Here is a 16,442-nt window from a genome sequence, read left to right as displayed (position 1 = left end):
TAGCCTATGCAATTACCCACCTCTATAAAAACTGACAACCCCATACCCTGGGGCTGCTCTCGCCTTCTGAGATGGCCCACATTCTGTCTGCAGAGTGTGTTTCTCTCTAAGTAAATACACTTCTTACCTCTGAATTTGTCTCTCACTGAATTTTTTCTGCGATGAGACATCAAGATCCTGAGCTTCATTAAGTCCTGAGACCAGGTGTGTGATCTCAGTTAAAAGACCGTGGGTTCAAGTCCCAATCTGGATTTTGGCTGGGTTTGAGTCCCAGCCGGTGGGTTCAAGTCCCAGTTGTAGTTACACGGTTTCAGCACTAGGCTATAGTTGTACTCACGGCTAAGATTGATTACAGCAATGTATTTAGTATGGACTCACACTGGATCATCAGAGAAAAGGACTGCAGGCTGAGTCTGAAAGAATCCATGTATGGGCTTTCTTATGCTCTCTCCCTCTCATGAGAGATCACACTAAGCACACACTTTCCCCCAGCACAAATGCAGCATGTGTGCCATGTTTCTGTCTAGAGAACCCATTAGAGACTCAGCACCCACAGTTTTTATTGGCCACGTGGGCACTCTCTTCCCAGTATGTTTCAAGATGCCAGACTCTCAGAACGAAAACAGGTGTTTAGCATAAACCGTAATGTGTTCAAATAGCCTGTGCACGGACTACTTTCATAAATTGTAATTCTACTATAGGAAGAGCTTTCCTTTCTCCCCTGTTTATAATATTTATTCAATTGTGCATATCAATGTGGCCTTGTGGGTTTTTATCTTATTCAGCGGGTCATAATCTAATACTATTATTTTCTCGAAAAATATATACACATGCACACACATACATATATAAAATAACACATATAATTTTTATTTTCTTAAGGGTGGGTTGCCCAACGCTCTGGATCTCTGGACCTTCTAGTTGAGTCCCCTCTGAGGCCCGGAACCTTCGCTCCACTCTCAAGCTGTCCAGGGAAGTTTTAAGCGTGATACCCATCAACAGACCGGCAACCAATAGGTGGGAGCGTGGGAAAAGGGGACTGAAGACAGAAGAGCGGAATGGAGGGGTGAGGGGCGGAGCCAGGGAGCTGCGCAGCCTTTGGAGCGGGTGGTGGTCGGGTGTGGGAGAGAAAGGGGCAAATCCTAAGCCACGGCTGGGTAGGGACTGGGGGCCGGAGAGAGGGTGGATATCCCAGCCTGGGCCGCGAAGGCACCGGGCGGCGGAAGGAGAGGGGTGGGGCTTTGACTGCAATGGCCCGAGGGGGCGGGGCTGACTCCCCGCCGCAGCCAACGGCCTGTCCCAACAGGAAAGGCCGTTGGCTGCCTGTCGCGTCAGGCCCTCCGCGCGTCCGGGACCGGCTTTCCTACCTTCTCTTCTCGGCGTCTTGGGTCTGTCAGCCCCGCTGCCGGCCTCTCGAGGTCTCTGTTGGCCTGCTTCTTTACTTTTCGTGGTTTGTGTCCGCGTCCGCGTCCCTCTCCTGTCTCCCCAGCGTTGGTCATTCTCCCGGGCTTCAATGTACGAGACGTGAGGGCTTGACCCCGCGTCCAGACCTACCCCAAGAGAGATGGAGGAGCCGGGGTCCCGCGCAGGTGAGTGGGGCTGGGAGACTGGAGAGCCCCCGCAAAACGTGGGGCTCTGTGACTCTGGGGAGAGGTTTGGCAGCACTTTCTGGGCTTAGGGAATCCAGTTTGCGGGGAATATTGGGTCAGACACACCCCAGTTGGCTAGGGTCTCAGACAGAGCCAGAAAGTGTTCTTGGCTAGGTCTGTTTTTGTTTTCCTTCGACAGAAGCCAAACTTATTTAGAGATGAAAGGGATCTGAGACTGGGAAAACCCTTCTTACTAAAGGGGGTCTGTGGGCAGCAGAGAGCCCTGAGCTGAAACTTAGGAGACTTAGGCCTTGGTCCGGGTTTTGTTACTAACTCATTGAGTGGCCTTAGAGAAGTTTATTCCCCTCTGTGGGCCTGAGTTTTCCCATGTGCACCATGAGAAGGGTTTGGACCACAGGATCTTCAAAGGCCTGACGTGTGATGGGTGCTCCTTAAGTATTAATAGTTAGGAGTGAATAAAGAAAGGAGGCCTCCTGGGGTTCACTGGAGGCTGCTTGCCACTCTGGATTAATTGGAGTCTGTGGAATTACACTTGAGAAAGCTTGAGAAATAGGTGATATTATCTCCACTACAAGTGAGGAAACTGAGGTTCAGAAGTGAATTTGACTTGCTAGTGTCAAAGCCAAGTCAGTTTTCAAAGTCCATGCTACACTATACTTTCTTCCAGTAAGAGAGCAGGGTGGGCTTGATAGAAAGGTGATTATATGGAGCGGCAATTAATCACATTGAGTTCTCTGCTAAAATGAACAACTCCAGAGCAGAACTATATCTGATTCTTCTCTATCCCTAGCTCCCGGCTTATGGTTTGTGTGAAACAGTTTTGGTATCAATGCCAGAGTCACCACCTGTGTTACCATTGTCATCAACATGGTCAGCATAATTAATAAAAAGTAATGATAGGGACTCTAATTGTTATAGTGATAGCAAAGCCGTAAGTGAAATTGTGAAGACATCTGAATTTATAATACTTTTACTTACATGGTGCTTTAAAGTTTATAAAACATTTTTGAGTGGTTTTTCATTTAGTCATCTTACGTAGGTATTATTGTCATCCACATTTTATAAGCAAGGAATCCAAGACCTAGAGAGATTAACTGACTAGCACAAGGTCACGCAGTAAGAACTTGTGCTTCTCCTTACGTGCTCTCTTCACTTCCTCTCCTTTTCTTTTTTCCTAGTCCTCCCTACCCATTCGCATGCTTATTCTGTGCTTCATTCTTCTTACCACCCAGAGACATCCTGTTTTGGTGTTAACCAATAATCATGTGTTGGCTGATGATTAATAGTATTGATATTAACTTATATATCTTATAAGAGTTTAAAATATGACCTCTCCCAGAGGTGCAGAGGGATTTAAATACTTTTAAGAAGTGGAGTTGTAATTGTGGTTGTCGTTATCATCATCATCATCCACAGGTTTCAAGGAGTAAAACTAAAATATGTAGTGATTGACAGTCTAAAAATAGTAACTGTCCTATATTGAGCTCATAATGTGTCATGGGCCCTGTAACAGACACTTAAACTTTTTAAGTTAATTCTTTCACTCATTCTACTGAATCTTATAAATGAGGATCCAGAAGCATAGAGAAGTTAAATAACATGCCCAAGTTCATGCAGTCCTGGCCTGGTCCACACCTTACGTTCTAAACCATTACACCAGCTTGGCCCAGGGACAGAGCTTTACCTAGAAGAAAGCCTGACCGTCTGTCAGGAGAGCCTGAATTGGGGAGAGAGAGGTGTGCTCAAGTATGGTGTGAGGAAGACAACTGAGAGCCCAGAATTGGAATGAGGGGAGGCTTTTCTTCTGGACTTTTCTTCCGGAGGTGGCCACCTCCCCACCCCCTCAGATGGTGAGCTGTGATTCTTCTCGCTTTAGGTTAGGAACAAGTGAAATGAATTATTCATATGCTAAATGAATTCATAAGCTAAATAAATCATTCATATGCTGTCAATGACAAAGCTTGTCTTGATTGACACTATGAGGCTGTAGCCCAAAGCAGTGCAACTTTCCCCTTCAGTTCATTGCCCCTGAAGGCTACCTGAGAGAGAGGTCTTAAATGCATACTTGATCTTGGCATTCCTCTGCCAAAAACTGTTGAGTGGCTCTCAACCTGTGGGAATAAACACCTTAATAAGGCATCAAAGCCTCCCAGGATTTGCACTCACCTGACCCCTTCAGTCCTACCTTTGCTCACAGCTTTTGCACTCCACTGCAGTCATACTGGATTACCACGGGTCCCCACAGCTCACTGTGTTTTCTGTGACCTTTCGGCTTTTCACATCCACTCCCTCCGCCCTTCTCCCTTTCACCCTTCAGTTGGCTATAACCCACTATTCATCCTTTAAGATCCAGCTCACCCATTCATTCAGTCATTCAATGAATATTTGTCAAGTGCCTATGAATTACCAGGCAAGGTTCTAGGTGTAGAGGCATATCAGGGAATAAAACAGACATATCCCTGCCCTTCATGGAACTTCTATTCTGTGGGGTATATTAGATAAGTATAATATACGGGTGATGGTAAGTGGCATGGAGAATAGAGCAGGAAAAGGGGATAGAGAGGGGCAAGGGAGTTGTCAGGGAAGGCCTCACTGATTGGATGATGTTTGAATAGAGCTGAAGGAGGTGAGGGAGTGAGGTCTGTCTGTGCCTATCTGAATGTTCCAGGCCGAGTATAAGGATGTGAACAGGAGATCCCGTGGCTTATTACCCCTCCAAAACTCCACCGCTGCTGCCTTCATCTAGACAGTTGCCCTTTTCTGTTTTCCTGCACGCTCTCATGTTGACCTCTAAAGTAGCACTTACTACATGATATTGTAATTGTCTATGTATATGTCTGTTTCGCTCACCTGGATGTGGGTTTCTCGAGGGCAGGGACCTCTGATTGCTTTCTGTCTCCTCAGCACCTACCTTATGGTCTAACTTTCTGAGTGGGCACTCAGAAATATTTGTCAAATAAATGAGTAAGGCCTTATGGGCCTCATTCTTACAGCCTGATTATTTTTACAAATGATTCGGAAGACAGAGCTTGAATGACAGGTGGTGAGAGAAAATATAATAATTCTAAGCTTGGTTCTGTCTGTCTGACTGGATTCCCTTTTTGGGCCTCTGAGAAGTTGAACACCTGATTTTCTCTGAGAAATGTACCTAGAGATTTCCATTTTCAGCATTATGGCAGGCTAGCTAACCTGTAAAATGGTGGATAAATATAACAAAAGTCTTATATAGCTGAATTTGCAAGAAAGTAAGAGAAATTCCCAGGCCTAAAAACCAAGAGTAAACTGAAAACTGGAGAAGTTAGCCCCTTTACCTGACCTCAGCTGCCCTAGATGTTTGCATGTCCCACTTACCTAGAAGCTTGGGCTTTAATATACCTTCTGTTACAGTGAATGAAACTATGGGCCCACCTGGGTTTGACTCTGGTTGGAAGTGAGATCCCTGCATGAAGCTAGATGCCTTGAAAATCTGTATCCTCTGATCAAGTGGTGTAGGAAAAATAAATCTTACTACTGACAGAGATGACAAAGAAGATTGCCTCTTCTAGGCTCCAATAGAAGGGGAAAGTTTGCCTAGAGAATTCTTTTTTTTTAATAAATAAATAAATTTATTAAAAAAAACAAAACAGAACAAAGATTCCCATATAACTTTCATACAGACTTACCAATTTTTAACATTTTACCCCGTTTGCTATATCATTTCCTCCCTGTCTCTCTCTATATATCTCTGTCCTTGTCTCTTCATGCATACATACATACATACATACGTACATACAAACATACACACATACATAAATGTGTGTGTCTAATATTTCTTCAGAATCACTTGAGACCAATTTGCACACATCATCCCCATCTACCTGCCTGAAGAATTCTTAACCACAGGCGTTCCCTAATATGGATTTGGGTTTATGTTTATATTATCTGAATGGCCTAAAAACTCCATGCCAAGAAAATGACATTAGAAACCATCCGGGCTGGTAATACCTCTGAATGCTCAGCAGAAGCACATACAGAATCTCTCTGGAGAGACACTTGACACAGGCTACATGGGATTCCCACAGAGTCTGGAGGATAGACTTGTTAAATGAGAGTGCCTATTGCATGCTTTGTACTGTTGAGATCATGATGTTACTTTTGTATAAAAAAAAAAACATTTGAGTACATCTTTGCCTCTCAGTGATCTCCAGAAATGGAATAATAGAGCAGAACTTGTATACAAGCCAGCATTTGAATGTGGACACACGTTTCTCTGCCTCCTATCCTTGCAGAGGTCATGGAAGAAATGACATCGTGCTCCTTCAACAGCCCTCTGTTCCAGCAGGAGGACAAGAGAGGGATCACCTACCGGATCCCAGCCTTGCTCTATGTGCCCCCTACCCACACCTTCCTGGCCTTTGCAGAGAAGCGCTCCTCGAGCAGGGATGAGGATGCTCTCCACCTGGTGCTGAGGCGAGGGTTGAGGACTGGGCACTCAGTACAGGTGACTCCTTATCCCAGATCTGAGCCTGGGCCTCAGTTTCTACACTGCTCTGAGTATGTCAGAGTCTGTGTCTTTTCCCATAAGTGCAAGAAAAGCCTTGTGTCAGAGCTGAGGAGGAAAAAAAGCAGTAACAGCAATGCTTTCAGTTATTGAGTACTTACTGTGTGCCAGGGGCACACTGAATCTCACAGCCATTCTGTGATGTAGGAACTATTGTCAGTCACATTTTACAGATAAGGAAACTGAGGCTCAGAGAGGTTGCTATTTGCTCAAGGTCACACAGCTATAATAAAGCAGTAAAAGCAGCTTCAAACTCAGTCTCTGACTAGAGGCCTCCATGGTTTGTTCAGTTTGGCCAACATGTGGTGTGCTTTTCATTCACATTCTCTTTTATCCTCATAACTCATCGAAAGAAGTAAGCATTGTTAATCCAGTTTTGCTGATGAGGGATCCTGGTGCTCCAACAGGTAGGTAGCTTGTTCGAGACCACAACTACCAGAAGATGCGGGGGAGGATGACAACACCCATACTCCTGCTCCTCTTCCCCTTCCTGCTCTTCCTCTCCCCTATGCTTTATGTGAGGTAAATATTATGATGCCCATTTTACAACAGGAAACTGGAGCTGGGAAGTAAAGTGACTTGCCTTAGGCACACACCTAATAAGAGGCAGAAATGGGTTTGGTGCCCTTGTCCCTAAGTAGCACATGTTTACTGTGTTTTTATGGGGGAGAGAATGGTTGCTGCTCTTGGGCCTATGAACTACAGGGTTACTTCAGATCCCATTTTTCTCATTGTTTCCTTTTATCTCTCAGAGATTGCTGAAGTGAGGATCAGGTGAGACAATGGCTTTGAGAGTTACACACTTACATACATTTTTTATAAGAGGTACTTTAATCCCTCTAACCTGCTCTGCTTTTCTACTCACAGAAACCTCACCATTAAAACTTCATGTCCATAGGGATGCCTTGTTTTGCTGTTACAGTGCAAATGCTATTCTGCTGATGGTGGCCCTTGCCAATAACCCTTGTCTTTGCTTTTCATGACTTACTCACATTTCCCTGTAGGGAAGTTTTTTACTTCAGGGAATTTCCATTCCCTGCTCTTACACCTTGTCACAAGTCTTTCTTATGGCTTCCCAGGGTCAAAGCTCTGCTAATATCCCGGGTGTCCTGTAGCCCAACTTGGAGTTCTAGCTCTTTTGTTTCCTCCAGGACAGGCAATGCCTGTGGTTATGGTGCCCTGCTTTTTGTCACAGACAGTTGGGCGGTTAAGCGTTTTTTATCAGACCATACCTGTTACATAACCTCACTGCCCAGTAGTCACACACATTCACAAATGTGTCCACTTTAACTCATTCTCTCTTCTCTTTATTTTATTCACATTAATTCTCTCATTTACTTAATTGTAGTATCTTGAAGTTAGAAGAATTATCAGCCCAACTTCTTTCCCAATATAGAAATCTTCTGTCTTCCATTGGTAGCTACTAATAGCTTAGTGGTTAAGAGCCTGGCTTTGGAGTCAGGCAAGACCTATCATTTATTGGCTGTGAACTTGAATACCTGACTCTTCTCTGTTTCATTGTCTGCAAAATATAATTAATAATAGCAATTACATAGTAGGAACTCAACATTAGTCATCTTCTATTAAGGGTCTACTTACATAGCTCCTCAAATGAGGAACTTAATCCTGTAGCAACTGTTAACTTTTTCTTTTTTTTTTGGAATGAGACGATCTGTACTTCTCTATAATTACCCATTGGTCTTGTTCTGCCTTCTGTACATTGTATAGGTAAAGTCCCTTTTCTGGAGAACTGCTCTTTGATGTATCTGAAAACGGTATTCACTCCCTCTGAGTCTTCTATTTTTGGGGTTCAACAGCTTCAGTTCTTTTAGCAGCTGCTTAGACCACAGTCTTGATTTGGTTTCTGGTCCCTTGAAAACTGTGATTACTGTCCTTGGGACCTGGTGTGGGATGTCAGTGTTTTTTCAAAGTATGGTACTCAGAATTGAACTTAGGACCCTAGGGACAGACTGACCAGCTCGGCAGTGAGGTGACTATCCCACCTTGTATCCTTTTAATACAGCCTAAGGTAAAGTGACATTTACTTTTTTTAAAAAATAAATTTATTTACGTATTTATTTATTTTTGGCTCTGTTGGGTCTTCGTTGCTGCGTGCCGGCTTTCTCTAGTTGTGGTGAGCGGGGGAGCTACTCTTCGTCGTGGTGCGTGGGCTTCTCATTGCGGTGGCTTCTCTTGTTGCGGAGCACGGGCTGTAGGTGCACAGGCTTCAGTAGTTGTGGCTCACGGGTTCTAGAGCGCAGGCTCAGTAGTTGTGGTGCACGGGGTTAGCTGCTCCGTGGCATGTGGGATCTTCCTGGACCAGGGCTCAAACCCGTGTTCCCTGCATTGGCAGGCGGATTCTTAACCACTGCGCCACCAGGGAAGTCCGACATTTACTTTTTTGGTAGCTGCATAAACGTTAAGTAGATGGTCAACTAAAACCTCCAAGACTTTTTCACATTTTTTGTTCTTTTTAAAACAGTTTTAATTGTGGTAAAATACACCTAATGTAAAACTTTCCATCTTAACCATTTTAAGTGTACATTGCAGTATTGTTAACTGTATTACATTGTTATGCAACAGGTCTCTAGAACTTATTCATCAGTGCATGACTGTAACTTTATACTCATTGAACAACTCATTTCCCCCTCCCCAAGCCCCTAGAAATTACTATTGTACTTTGTTTCTATGAATTTGATTACTTTAGATACTTCATGTAAGTGGAATCATGCAATATTTTGTCTTTTTGTGATTGGTTTTTTTACTTAGTATAACATCCTCAAGGTTCATCCATGTCATAGCATTATGTCAGGATTTCCTTCTTATTGTATGTTAATCTATTATTTTATTTATCCATTTCGTTTATCCATTCATTCCTTTATCCATTTTGTTTATCCATTCATCGGTTGATGGACACTTAAGTTGCTCCCACCTTTTGGCTATTGTGAACATGGGTGTGCAAATGTCTCTTCAAGACTGTTCTTTCAGTTCTTTTGGATATAGACCTAGAAGTTGAATTGCTGGATCATGTGGTAATTCTATTGATATTTAAAAATTTTGAGGAACCTCCATACTGTTTTCCACAGTGACTGCACCATTTTGTATTTCTCCACATCCTCACCAACACTTGGTTTTGTGGGGGGTTTTTGATAGTAGCCATCCTAATGGATATGAACTGATTTCATTATGATTTTGATTTGCAGTCCTCTAATTATTAGCAGTGTTCAGTATCTTTTCATATGCTTGTTGGCCATTACATTTGTTGTTCTTTAATCACGTTTCTCCATCTAAATTTTTAAGCCCAAGACTTGTTTTATCTCTGTCAAGCCTCAGCTTGTTTGTGTGCCATTGCTTCCACCTGGTTGAGATCATTTGGCTTCTAACACTTTCATGTTTTGTTCACATTTTTTTCCAGCTTCATGTCAACTTTATATTAGACATATCTGGCCCATTTCATTTTCTCCTCTCAGCTAGTAAGGATGGCTGAGCTTCTGACTTCCCAATGACTAGACTGCCCAATAATTTTCTTTTCTTCCTGTTCTTAAAGGGAGTATCTGTGTTAATGGATTTCTTATATCTTCCTGGATCCTGCTCAAGGTTGTTGATGTGAGCAATCTTAACCATCCAAATGAGTTTGCAGCTGTTACTTCTCATCAGATCACATATTCAGTGCTATCCGTGAAGTGTTGGTTTCCCCACAGGGTGCTAAGGACACAGGGGTACTATCCCCAGGGTGACAATAGAAAATTAAATCTGTTCCCCAGACCCTCTTGTTGGCACTTGGAAGGGAGAGGAGGCACATACTGGAGGAACGTGGAGAAGAGCCTCCATACATTGTTTATAGGGTATTGTTTCCATCTGAGAACACTTCTGTGATCCTTCTTCCTTCCTCCCACTTTCCTCCATTCCGCTCTCCCTCTGTCATCTTTCTTCCTTTCTCTTTCCCTTCCTTTTTCCTTCCCATCAACATTTATTGAGCACCTATCAAGTACCAGGCATTAAGTCAGGGGATGTTGTGAAGGGAGGGGGATACAAAAGTTGATAGACTCTGACCCCTCTTTGGGAAGAGTTTGCACAACCAAACTGTAGAGAGAAAACAAAGCTGTGCACAGATGTAACCGTCCAAAACTCCCACCCAGAATCCACAAAGTGTCACAAGGCAGGTTTATGCAGAGTGAGGTGTTTCCTTAGGAGTTCAAATGCAGCTGGGATCAGAGAAGCTGTCGTGCAGGGCATGGCATCTAAGCTGATACTTGAAGTGGGTGTGTTAAAGATGAGCAGAATAGAAGGTGTTTTCTCCCTGGATTTCCCGTATCCAGACACGGTCTTTTCCTTCTCTGACATCCACAGTGCTTTCTTTATCTCCTCTCTCTGGTGGTGACTTTGAGGCTCTGGAGTCAGCTCTGTGGGTGCCTTTTCTCTCCCTCTCGAGACAGGCCTGGCTGCCCCTTCCTGCTGGTGGCCTTCTGAGTTTTGATTACCCAAGAGTCACAGGGAACTGAGGTCCCTGCCTCCATTGGTTTAAATTGCAGTCAGATCAGACAGCGATGTGGACTTCTCATGCATATGGCTTCCAGAGAGGAAGAAAACCATTTGAGAGGACTTAGGAAGGAATCTTTGATCAGTTAGGCAGTCTGGGAGAGCTTCGTGGAGGAAGGTGGGCTTCTACCCAATAATTAAGTTGACTTTGGCACATAATGTTTGAAGTGTTTACAATGTACAAGTCACTCTGGTATAGAATGGGCTGCCCCAGAGAGAGTGAGTTCCCTGTCCCTAGACCAGTTCAATGAGAGACTGAATGGCCTTTATCCACAAGACTTAGAGGAGAATCTTCTGTAGGATGTGAGTTAGCACCAAGTCCTTATAGCTCTGAGATTCTATGATCTGAGCTTTGCTTAATAATATGCTTTGCTCATTCATGCAGGAGTTAATTTTTTCAAATCTTATTTTTTGTTTTGGGTAGTTAACACTTTCATATTGCTGAAGAATAAAAACAGTGTAAAAAGGTGTATACATCCCATTCCCAGTCCTCTGCCTCTTATAGGCAGTCACTATTGTTTCTTATGTATCCTTCTAGTGCTTCTTCATACAGAAACAAAGTACAAGTATATAGTCTTTTTAAAAATTTTTTAAAAAAATTTTAATTTATTTTTGGCTGCATTGGGTCTTTGTTGCTGCTTGTGGGCTTTCTCTAGTTGCAGCAAGCGGGGGCTACTCTTCGTTGCGGTGCGCAGGCTTCTCATTGCGGTGGCTTCTTGTTGTAGAGCACAGGTTTTAGGCGCGCAGGCTCCGGTAGTTGTGGCATGTGCGCTCAGTAGTTGTGGCTCGCAGGCTCTAGAGTGCAGGCTCAGTAGTTGTGGCACACGGGCTTAGTTGCTCCGCGACATGTGGTATCTTCCTGGCCCAGGGCTCAAACCCATGTCCCCTGTGTTAGCAGGTGGATTCTTTTTTTTTTTTTTTTAACCCCTTTCCAGACAGGATATGAGGCAACTGATCATAACACTGTACTTTCTGTGTTAATTAATTTATAACATTGAAACTAAAGATGAAGTAACTTTAATATATTCTAAATATTACATCTTGAGAAGTCTTCACAGTGCCTTTTATGTTAAAGGTGCACAATATATGTTTTTTGTATAAATAAATGAATGAAGTCAAACAATATGACCAATCTCAGTGAACTCTGTAACTCCACAGTTATGTTATGTAACTATTAGAGTTACTACATTGTGGTGGCAGGCGGATTCTTAACCGTTGCGCCACTAGAGAAGTCCAAGTATATAGTCTTAATACTACCTTAAAAATGTTTTTCATGTAAAGTGATAACAGATACAGAAAACATAAAACATAACATAATTGTCAAATGCACAAAACATAAATGTCAGCTCTGTGAATCGACAAAGCCAACACTTGTGGACTCACACTCAGCTCAAGAAATAGAATATTGCCAGCACCTCAGAAGCTTCTCTTATTCCCCCTCTCTTCTTCCCCAAAGGTAATTACTAGCCTGATTTATAGCTCTAGAGTTTTGCTTGGTTTTAATCTATGGATTCTTTATGTTTGGCTTCTTTTGTTCAGTATTCTTGAGGTTTATCCAGATTGTTGTATACAGCTTTATTTGTTCATTTTCACTGTTACGTAATTTTCCATTGTATGACTATACACAATGAATTGATCCGTTCTTCTTCTGTTGCCAATTCAGGTTAGTGATTATGTGTATAGACACTGCAGCTCTGAATATTCTGCACATGTTTTTCAGTACTATGTGCATGCTTTTTGCTGGGTTGATATCTAGAAATGGCGTTACTGGATTATAGGGTATGTTTATATTCTACTTCAGTAGGTAATGCCAACCAGTTTTCTAGAGTGGTGGTTGTGAGGGCTGGTCTACTCCAGTTTCACCTGCACTTCTGGGACTTAGCCCTTTAAGTTTCCAACTCAAAGCCTGGTGGGTTTACCAGGGCCTCTAATTTTTGTCGTACTAGCCATGAGTTGCTTGGCTTCCCAGCTTTTCAGTTACCTCTTTGAGAATTAGTAGAGATACCTGAGGGAAAAAGGTACTCAAAATACCATGTCAGCCTCTCTGAATGAACTTTCAGTTCTTGGCCTATAATTCTTCATGGGTTTGTTTGCTCTCTGGTGCTTTCAAATGATGTTTTTGTTTTAATTTTTTTAATCTATCCTAGTTCTCAGTAGAAAGTTTGGTTCAAATTACCTAGTTTGTTGTAATTGGAAGTCATTTTCCTTCACATTTTCATTATTTTTTCTCTTTCTGTTGAGTTGTCTGATCTTGCTCTTTGCCCAGTTCTGTTGGGTTTTTTGGAACTTTTCTTACCAATTTCTAATATTGTTTTTAAAATATATTAAGGAAATTAGGTCTTTGTGGTATGTCTGATTAGGCATTATTTCATTTTATCCTTACATACGCTCTGTGAGCATGTTATTACATCCTCCATTTTAATGATGAGGAAATGGAGGTGAAGTGAGATTGAGTAACTTGCCCAAGATCACATGAGGAGTGGTGAAGGCAGGGTTTGAACTAGGTGTCTCTGACTCCATGCTTGAGTTTTTAATGACGTCGTTATGAATTGCCTCCGGGGGTAGTAGAGGAAGGAAAAAAAAATCTTTGTCTTAAATTTCCCTTTATTTGCCTAAAACTTCCCTATGTGTTGGCCTTTCTTTTCTTTTCTCTTTCTTTTCTTCTTTTTTTTTATGGGGGGGAGGTTTCCTTTCTTTTTAAAAATATTTATTTTGCTCCTATCATGTGCTAGGCACTGGCAATACAAAATCAGAATAATTTGGTTTTTACCTTCAAAGGACTCATAATCTAGGAAGGGAACCAGGCACATAAAAAATTGCAGACATACCTCATTTTATTACACTTCGCTTTACTGTGCTTCACATATAATGTGTTTTTCACAAATTGAAGGTTTGTAGCAACTTTGCATCAAGCAGGTCGGCACCATTTTTCCAACAGCGTTTGCTCCCTTTGAGTCTCTGTGTCACATGTTGGTAATTCTTGCGGTATTTCAAACCATCCACCAGCAGAAAGATTGTAACTTGCTGAATGGCGGTTAGCATTTTTTTAGCAATAAAGTATTTTTAAATTAAGGTATGTACATTGTTTTTTTTTTTTTTTTTTTTTTTGGTATGCGGGCCTCCCTCTGCTGTGGCCTCTCCCGTTGCGGAGCACAGGCTCCGGACGCGCAGGCTCAGCGGCCATGGCTCACGGGCCCAGCCGCTCCGCGGCATGTGGGATCCTCCCAGACCGGGGCGCGAACCCGGTTCCCCTGCATCGGCAGGCGGACGCGCAACCACTGCGCCACCAGGGAAGCCCTGTTTATTTTTTTGACATAATGCTACTGCACACTTAATAGACTACAGCCTAGTGTAAATATAAATTTACCAAAAAAATCCATGTGACTCACTTTATGGCGACATTCGCTTTATTGCGGTGATCTGGAACTGAACCTCAAGTATCTCAAGTACCTCAAGTATCTCCGAGGTGTGCCTGCACGATATATAATATGCGCTATAACTCTTGTGTGTGTACAAAGAGGAAGCAGCCGATTGTCTTTGGTAAGGGCGGGGAGGGAGCCTCATGCAAGGCTTCATAAAGGAGGTGACTTTGAGTTGAGTTTCGGATGATGAATTGGGCATGTAGACAAAGTGCAGAAGAGTGTTCCAGACAGAGGAGACAGCATGTACAATACCTAGCATTGCCTCTTTGCAACTGATAAGTTATCCTATAATATTTGAGAATTCAGTGAACACTTGGGCCTTCATGATTTTATAGATTTCAGTACCATTTGTTTCTTATCTCTGAGAAGTATTCATGCTTTTTAAAAAAATATATTTATTTATGGCTGCATCGGGTCTTAGTTGAGGCATGCAGGATCTTTTGTTGCGGGATCTTTCCATGCGGCATCTTTTGTTGTGGCGCACAGGCTTAGTTGCCCCGCGGCATGTGGGATCTTAATTCCCCGACCAGGGATTGAACCCGCATCTCCTGCATTGGAAGGCGGATTCTTAACCACTGGACCACCAGGGAAGTCCCCAGTATTAATGCTTTTAATGAGCCTCATGTCTTCCTATTAGTCTTTCACTCCTGCTCTTTCTCCCTTCCCCTTGTCTAGTGGGAACCCCTGAAGCCACTGATGGAAGCCACATTACCTGGGCATCGGACCATGAACCCCTGTCCTGTGTGGGAGCAGAAGAGTGGCCGTGTGTACCTATTCTTCATCTGTGTGCGGGGCCATGTCACTGAGCGTCAACAGATTGTGTCAGGCAGGAATGCTGCCCGCCTCTGCTTCATCTGCAGTCAGGATGCTGGCTATTCATGGAGTGAGGTGAGGGACCTGACCGAGGAGGTCATAGGCCCAGAGGTGGAGCATTGGGCCACGTTTGCTGTGGGCCCAGGTCATGGCATCCAGCTGCAGTCGGGGAGGCTGATCATCCCTGCATACGCCTACTACATCCCTTACCGGTTCTTTTGCTTTCGGCTACCATATAAAGCCAGGCCTCATTCCCTGATGATCTATAGTGATGACCTAGGAGCCACATGGCACCATGGCAGGCTTATTAAGCCCATGGTGACAGTGGAGTGCGAAGTGGCAGAGGTAACTGGGAAGGCTGGCCACGCTGTGCTGTATTGCAGTGCCCGGACACCAAACAGGTGCCGGGCAGAGGCTCTCAGCACCGACCATGGTGAATGCTTTCAGAAACCAGCTCTGAGCCCACAGCTCTATGAGCCCCCTCGTGGCTGCCAAGGCAGTGTGGTGAGTTTCCGGTCCCTGGAGATCCCAAATGGTTGCCAGCACCCTGCTGGCAAAGATGCTCCTACCATTCAGCAGAGCCATCAGCTGGACAGCTCACTGAGGCTAGAGCCAGAAGCTAGAACCCTGTCAGAATCATGGCTCTTGTACTCACACCCAACCAGTAAGAAACGGAGGGTCGACCTAGGCATCTACCTCAACCAGAGCCCGTTGGAGGCTGCCTGCTGGTCCCGCCCCTGGATCTTGCACTGCGGGCCCTGTGGCTACTCTGATTTGGCTGCTCTGGAGAAGGAGGGCTTGTTTGGGTGTTTGTTTGAATGTGGGACCAAGCGGGAGTGTGAGCAGATTGCCTTCCGCCTGTTTACAGACCGAGAGATCCTGAGCCACGTGCAAGGGGACTGCACCAGCCCCGATAGGAACTCTGAGCCAACTCAAAACTAATTGGCTTAGGACCCACCCTTCCATAGAAGGGCTACCATAGGAGGCAACCACAGCCAGGACAGTGGAGGCCAGGATAACAGAGGTTACTGAAGCCTGCAGAGAATCCAAAAACGTAATATTCTGCTCCCTACCTTTTTTCACTTCTCCAAAGAGCAAAATGAAAATTTTGCCACAGCTACTGCAGTCGAAAGGGCACTGAAGTGTGAGTTGAGAGACCATGATGTAGTCCTGGCTTTTCCACTGGCTTGCTTTGGGACCTTGGGCATGTCACCTGTACTCTCTGGGCCTCAGATCTCCATCTGTAAAATGAGAGGATTGGGTCTGTGATTTCTCTTCTTCCCATCCCTAGGAAAGACAGAGTGCCTGCATGCTCCCTGATCAGCAGGTCCTGGGCTGCATATAGGACTCTTATCTCAAAATGGAAGTCAGAGGACTCAGCTTTTCAAATGACTCGCCACTCATCCAAGTATGAGGTTACAAGCAGGTGTCATGGCACAAAGGAAGATGTGGGTGGATTGTTCTATTTTTAATAACAAAAAACACACACATCCTTCTAATCATGCTCAGAGCTCTACA

The 16,442-nt window shown here is 43.9% G+C and overlaps 1 protein-coding gene across 12 annotated transcripts; it reads left to right on the top strand.

Annotated features, from left to right (window-relative positions):
- The first annotated feature begins 1,028 nt into the window (after positions 1 to 1,028).
- Positions 1,029 to 15,869, top strand: NEU3 (neuraminidase 3). 12 transcript variants are annotated; one of them, XM_028501631.2, is made up of 3 exons: positions 1,029 to 1,066; positions 1,307 to 1,589; positions 14,787 to 15,869. In XM_028501631.2, exons 1-3 carry the CDS (start codon positions 1,059 to 1,061, stop codon positions 15,864 to 15,866), a joined length of 1,371 nt encoding a protein of 456 aa, XP_028357432.1. In that variant the 5' UTR covers positions 1,029 to 1,058; the 3' UTR covers positions 15,867 to 15,869. The 12 variants fall into 12 exon arrangements, with proteins under 12 accessions (XP_028357432.1, XP_028357434.1, XP_028357431.1 ...); XM_028501632.2 differs by lacking the exon at positions 1,029 to 1,066 and adding an exon at positions 5,879 to 6,090 and having other exon boundaries at positions 1,341 to 1,418; XM_007101440.4 differs by lacking the exon at positions 1,029 to 1,066 and adding an exon at positions 5,879 to 6,090 and having other exon boundaries at positions 1,479 to 1,589.
- The last annotated feature ends 573 nt before the right edge of the window (positions 15,870 to 16,442 follow it).

This window comes from Physeter macrocephalus, chromosome 16, assembly GCF_002837175.3.
Source record: "Physeter macrocephalus isolate SW-GA chromosome 16, ASM283717v5, whole genome shotgun sequence".
Classification (NCBI taxonomy): Eukaryota; Metazoa; Chordata; class Mammalia; order Artiodactyla; family Physeteridae; genus Physeter; species Physeter macrocephalus.
The sequence above is the reverse complement of the archived record's forward strand: the minus strand, read 5'-3'. Positions and strand labels throughout refer to the sequence as shown.

Excerpts from the sequence above, each read along its gene's own strand:
- NEU3 (XM_028501630.2), top strand. The coding sequence starts at position 1,251 with ATGGCCCGAGGGGGCGGGGCTGACTCCCCGCCGCAGCCAACGGCCTGT. Across the intron at positions 1,590-14,786 it reads GGAGCCGGGGTCCCGCGCAG|TGGGAACCCCTGAAGCCACT; the intron begins GTGAGTGGGGCT and ends CCCCTTGTCTAG.